Source organism: Myotis brandtii, unplaced genomic scaffold (genome assembly GCF_000412655.1).
Source record: "Myotis brandtii unplaced genomic scaffold, ASM41265v1 scaffold417, whole genome shotgun sequence".
Taxonomy (NCBI): domain Eukaryota; kingdom Metazoa; phylum Chordata; class Mammalia; order Chiroptera; family Vespertilionidae; genus Myotis; species Myotis brandtii.
In genome coordinates, this window is record NW_005366017.1 from 317,464 (window position 1) to 323,141 (window position 5,678).

Here is a 5,678-nt window from a genome sequence, read left to right on the forward strand (position 1 = left end):
GGGGGCTCCGGGCTGGGGGCGGGCTGGGAGCGGGAGAGAGAGATGGAGACATTAAAGGGAAAGAAGTCTCGAGAGAGATGCAGTCCCGCCACACTCTGAGGATAAGGAAGCCCACCCAAAGGGCAGATCTCTTGACCATTAACGTCCCCGTATCCGCCCTCGCACTGGGCCAGCACCATCCCCTGCTGGCAACCTACGGGCTGCCTCGATGAGGAAGGGCCTAGGGTGCATGGTGGCCGGGGAGGCAGGCCACTGGCTTCAGAGGGACTGACAGCTCCCGGGAGGGGACCGAGGGCCGGCTTGGACCTTGGATTTGGGAGTTCTGTTGCCCAAGTTTGGGGTGCATACCTGTCTGGTAGATGCTGCCAGGTAACCGCTCCTATTCGAAGGCTGAGATCCTGGAGGGGGATTGTGGGGCTGCAGGGGAGCTGGGCAGGAGCCCCCTCCTGGGCCCACACCTCTCGGACAGAGGTCCGGGGCCCTGGTGCCTCCACTGGGGAGGAAAAGAGAGGCCAAGGGGAGGGACCATGAGCCAAGAGACTTAGGAGTAGAGAAGGAGCCTGAGGAAGACCGGGGTTCTGCCCTTTCCCTGCCAACCGGGAGCCTGATGAGAGGCTTTGGGGCTGAAGGACTGCCCCCAAGCAAGGCTTGAGAAAAATCCACCCAAACTACGAACCCTGGCTTCTGTGTAGGCATCCGGAGATCCCTGCTGACCCCCTCCTGTGGGTCTGGGTCAACCCTCTCACAGCGTCATCCCCATCTTACCTGGAGCCACCCACAGCAAGGGCAGAAGCACCAAGACCAGGAACTGGGCTTCCCCCATCTCCCCTTAGGTCTGGGCCGGGAGGAGCCCTCCAAAGGGAAGAGGTCAAGAAGGAGGGAGAGACAGCCTGACAAAAGAGAGGTTCTGCAAGGTGGAGGGTGGAGGAAAGGAACCTACGAGAAGAGGGACAGGGACAGAGACCTGGAGGGAGAGGGGAGGAACCGATGCCCAGAGGCTGGAATCCAGAGGAAAGCTGGCCAGGTCAGGCAGCCAGGGGCTGGGGAGGGGAGGGAGAAAGGTAGAGGCAAGGTGGATGTCTTGAGCTGGGAGGCCCGTCTGTTCCCAGGGCCCTTGCCCCTGTCCTTCTGCCTTCCCTTCACCTTCCCCACTTCCCCTCTGCGTTGCCCCCCCACACACCCCAGGGCTCACGGTTTCGCTTCGCAGTGGAAAGTCTGAGGGGGCTGATTCCCAGCAGCATTACCCTCCACCTCTGTGGTGGCTGGCGCTCCCCTTGTTTATTTCCTCAGTCCTGGGTGTCCCCACCACCTCCTCCACGCCCTCCCCCACCCTCCTGACTATTCCCTTTCCCAGGACCTTCTGCCCTTCTCTACAAGCTGTAAACTGTTCCCCCGTCAGTTCCAACCATCACACTTTCTTCCTGGCCAGCCCTTTCTTTGGTACTCATCCCCTCCCTCACTCCTTCAACCGACTGTAAAAGATGATAGGCCTGGAAAAGGGCGCCTCAAGCCCAAATAGCTATGAGCTTTCAGTATGGGCTAGGCAGTTTTGGACACTACCTACAGCAACTCATGAAACCTAATGTTATCCCCATTGTACAGATGAGGAAACTGAGGCAGGCTCAGAGACGAAATAATGTGGCAAGGTCAGTTACGGAGTATGAAGACAAAAGCTATGTGTAGTCCTGACTGTGGGTGAAGTATGGGTCTTTAACAAGCTGGTGGTGTTAATAAGTCACACGCACCTGCCCCAGCTCAGACCCCTGCTCCCAACCTAGAGGTTCTAGATTGGCAAGGGTGATATGGCGAAACGCAGAAATCCTGCAAGAGACCAGACTCTAGAAAAACTGAGGCAGAAGTACTAGGGAAGTTGAAACCCTTGCTTCCCACCTGGCCCAGCCTGAGGAGCCCAGCAGGGAGTGATGGAGGGCGGGTGCCAAGAACTTGCAGCCAGCCTGGGTACAAGAGGCCCTGGAGTTCTCTACTTAACCAGGTACTCACACCTCAGTGCCAGGCAGAGGCAACTCACTCACTCCAGGTCCCAGGAAGTTGAGACCCAGGCCTCCAGCCTTCTCCCACTGCAGGGGTGGGACTTCCTGTTTCTGAGGCCGTCTCTGCCTGGTTCAGCACAATAAGGCTGGTAGCTTTCCACTGGGCTCAGCAGTGTCTAGACCTGGTGTGGGCTAGCAGGGAAGTGCGCGTGTATTGCTGGGGAGGAATTCCCCAAGAATCCAAAATCAGGACAACAGTCAGTTCTCAAAGAAGCCGTCCTCCGTGTCCGCCCTGAAAGTGCTGACCTTGTCTTCCTTAGTGGTGGGTAATAGGAGGGCACTTTTTAATAGAAGGGAACGGTCCTAACAGAATGTGACATAGCCACCCTCCTCCCTCTGCCCTGGGAAAGCAGGAGACAGGTTAAAAACAGAAGCGCGACCATTTCTTTATTAAATTATACAAAAAGGGGAGGAGAGGGGGGCAGCTGTGGGTCTTGGTCCCAACCCTGGCCCCACCCCGGCCTGGCGCTGTCTGAGAGAAGGGGATCTGAAGGAGACCCAGGGATCAGGCAGGGTAGGGATGGGCAGGACAGAAGGCTAGGATGCAGAGGTTCCAAAGGAGAAGCTATAGGAGGAGGGGTGGGAGTGAGGGAGGAAGAGAGAAAGAAGAGGGAAAGGGAGCAATTGGGGACCAGCTGGGGAGCTCAGATGGAACAGGTCAGGAGGTGGAACAATGGCAGAGTGAGGATGGAAGGGCAGTGTCTGGAGAGGTGGACATGAGAAGGCTGGGGAGAAAGAGGGTGGCAGCTCTGATACAGGGCCCAGAGCAAGGAATCAGGTGAAGGTGGCTGCACTGAACTGTTCCTGCCCCCATCTCCAGGCCTTGAGGGGCCTCCTTCCCCAGCCCATTGGCAGGGGGCTCATGCCGATGCCCCATTTTCTGTCTTCTGCCGCTTGGGATCAGCTTCATCCTGTGGAGAGGGAAAGAGCTGGTAAATGGGAGAGGGACTTCCCCGTCCCTGCCCTGCTCCAGCACCCGCCCATGCACCACAGGGTTCTGGGTCCAAATCCAAAGGGCTCCCAGCCCCTGCTGCATCCCTGACAGCCCCTCAGGCCCCACAACCCAGCCCAAACCTCCTCTTCAGCAGCTCTCTTCAGCGCCGGCCCCTCGTCGTCATCATCTTCTTCTTCCTCATCTGAGGAGCCAGAAATGGGTCATTGGGGAGGCAGGGAGCCCCAGCAGGCCCCAGTGGTCGCCCTCAGCCCTACATCAGGTCTTCAAGCCCACCCTGACTCTGTTCTTGCCCCTCCCCACCTTCTTCTTCTCCTTCATCCTCCTCCTCTCCGTCCTCAGCGGTTTCTTCTTCTTCCTCCTCAGCTCCATTCTCCTCCTCCTTTGGGGACCAGAGGAGAGAGCAGTGTCAGGCTGGCTGTTTGCCTCCCACACCATCACCACCAGCGGCCAGGCGCACTGGGAGGGCCGGAAGGGTGGGGCAAGGTGGGCACAACCCCCAACCCTGACCCTCAGCACCTCCACCACTTCTTTCTTCCGCTCTTTCCGGCTCGCCTTCTCCTCCACCTTCTCCTTCTTCTCCTTCAGGTCCTGCAAGAGAGAAAGAGGTCACCTTTCTCTCACCAGAAAGCATCTGCAGCCCTGAAGTCCCTCTAGCCCTGGTTCTCCCTCTGCAGTGAGCTTAGAGGAGAGTGTGAAATAGAGAAGGTAGTGACGGCAGTTTAGAGTCAGAACAGAGGTTGCAGGGGCCTTAAAGGCCACAACAGGGCTGAGATCAGACACTTTCTTCCCCACGTCTCAGAGAAGATGAAAAGTGATGAGGAAAGAGAACTAGGTGGCCAAGGTAACTGCTCACCATCCCCATCAAGTTCTTCCAAACCTCACTGGCTGCAGAGTTCAGCTCAGCAAAGCAAATCCCCTCCATCTGCTCACAGCCCTGATGCCCCACCCCCTCCCACTGCCTGCCCAGCTCTGCCTTTTGTCTACCCCTAGGGCCTTTTCCTGGTACTCTTTCCTGGGCATCCCTCCCAGCTTCCCCCCAGCTACCAAAGCCTTTGTTTCCCTGTCTGTGTGTCTGTCCCCAGAATCCTCAGGCTCCTACTTGGGCAAACACCACAGGAATAGGGAGAGCACTCTAGCCCAATTCCTGGCACCCCCTCTCACTTTTTCCCACTCCCCCGTCTCTGGGAAAAAAAAAGTTCAAGTAGTTTCCACCTCCCTAAGGCCTGTGGTGTGTGCACGGTGTGGTAGGAGGGTAGAAATAACTACTTCCAGGGGATGTAGGTCAAGTAGGATAAAACAAACATGGGAGAATGTGGGACATGGAGATGAAATGAGAGAGACAAGTTCCGTGTCTGGGGTGGGACAGAAATACAGATGGGGAAAGTACATGTCTAGAGGACACCCCCCCCCCTGCACTGCCCCTCTTCTTCACCCCAAGATCTTAGCAGGCACACCCTAATGTCCTTTTCTGATGTGGCAGAGGGAGATGCTCCTGAGAGTCCCCCTTCTCTAGACATACCTGCCCTTCCAATTTTGATCCCTCCTCTTCCCACCCCACCCTTGGCAGGCCCTGAACGAGTGTCTCCTTATGATCAGATCTGGCATTGGTGTGCAACTCTGTGTATCTGATTCCGTGTGGATGGAAGTTTTCTGTGTGAGTAGATCACCCTGGGAGGGTGTGTCCTTTCTGGAACTGAACTGGGATAGGAGGGGGTACAGGCTGGTGTCAGTGGTTGGCCTGGAGGGACACTCAATTCCCTTCTCCCTTTCAGGGAAGGGAGAATGCTTGACCCTCTCACTCCAGCTAGGTTTCCTCATGTCACTTGGCTGTCCTCATTTCTTTGCCACATGGTCGGTATGGCATTTCTTTCTTTTTTTTCAAATTTATTTCTGATGAGCAAGAAAGACATTGATTTGTTGATCCACTTATTTATGCATTCATTGGTTAATTCTTGGATGTGTCCCGACCAGGGATCAAACCCTGGCACGACGCTCTAACCAGCTGGGCTATCCGGCCGGGGCAGTATGGTGTTTCTACTACCTGGTGGGCTTGCTCCTCCATCCTGGGCCTGGAGAGCGGCCGGGCTCATGAGCTTCTCTCTGGGCCCTAGCACCAAGTCTGTGTGCCCCTGGCCTGAGTTTCCCATCTGGGCTTAAGGGGGGAGGGACATTACGAGACCAAAGTCCAAGGGGCCGGGCCCTCTCCTCCCTGCTCTGTCCTTCTGGTCACTGTCCTTCCATGATCCCCTTTCCAGGAGGGTATGACCCAGGTCTGTGCTAAGCAGCCCTCTGGCCCATTTACTCAACACGGGCACACGCTGACACGGGCTGACACCAGTTCACACACACAGCTTCAGAGGAGCCCCCGCGCAACTCAGGACACATGGCCCGTGTTTGGTCTTCTGGCACCCTCCTGAGACAGACAGCACCAGAGCACGGTGGCGTCCTGGGCACGCACAAACCAGCAGCACGGCTCCAGGCCTCCACATGCACACATGTAACTGACACAGGCAGTCCCACACACTCGCTGAATTTCAGACATACAAAGACACCTACTCAGTGAAGTCACGTGCCACCACACCTTGCCAGATCTCGCGCACAGCCCCCCTCTTCCACGGCCTGTAATCCCACGGGGTCCCTCCTTCTCGCTTCACGGGCCATCAGGAGGCCCC

The 5,678-nt window shown here is 56.9% G+C and overlaps 2 protein-coding genes across 2 annotated transcripts in view; both read right to left on the reverse strand.

The window, feature by feature from the left end:
• LAG3 (lymphocyte-activation gene 3) overlaps nt 1-1,159 on the reverse strand; it is a 5,798-nt gene extending 4,639 nt beyond the window's left edge. Inside the window, exons 1-3 of the mRNA XM_014545681.1 lie at nt 766-1,159; nt 349-493; nt 7-23 (exon numbers count right to left, since the gene is read on the reverse strand). Coding sequence (XP_014401167.1) covers nt 7-23; nt 349-493; nt 766-823 — 220 coding nt within the window. The 5' untranslated portion in view covers nt 824-1,159. The remainder of the gene's footprint in view (nt 1-6; nt 24-348; nt 494-765) is intronic.
• A 1,253-nt stretch (nt 1,160-2,412) lies between these two features.
• PTMS (parathymosin) lies at nt 2,413-3,612 on the reverse strand (the record flags this gene model as incomplete). Its single annotated transcript, XM_014545682.1, has 4 exons — nt 2,413-2,962; nt 3,126-3,187; nt 3,307-3,385; nt 3,523-3,612. Coding segments are annotated over 4 exons (282 nt in total), but the record flags the coding sequence as incomplete, so codon positions are not given.
• Nucleotides 3,613-5,678: the final 2,066 nt, after the last annotated feature.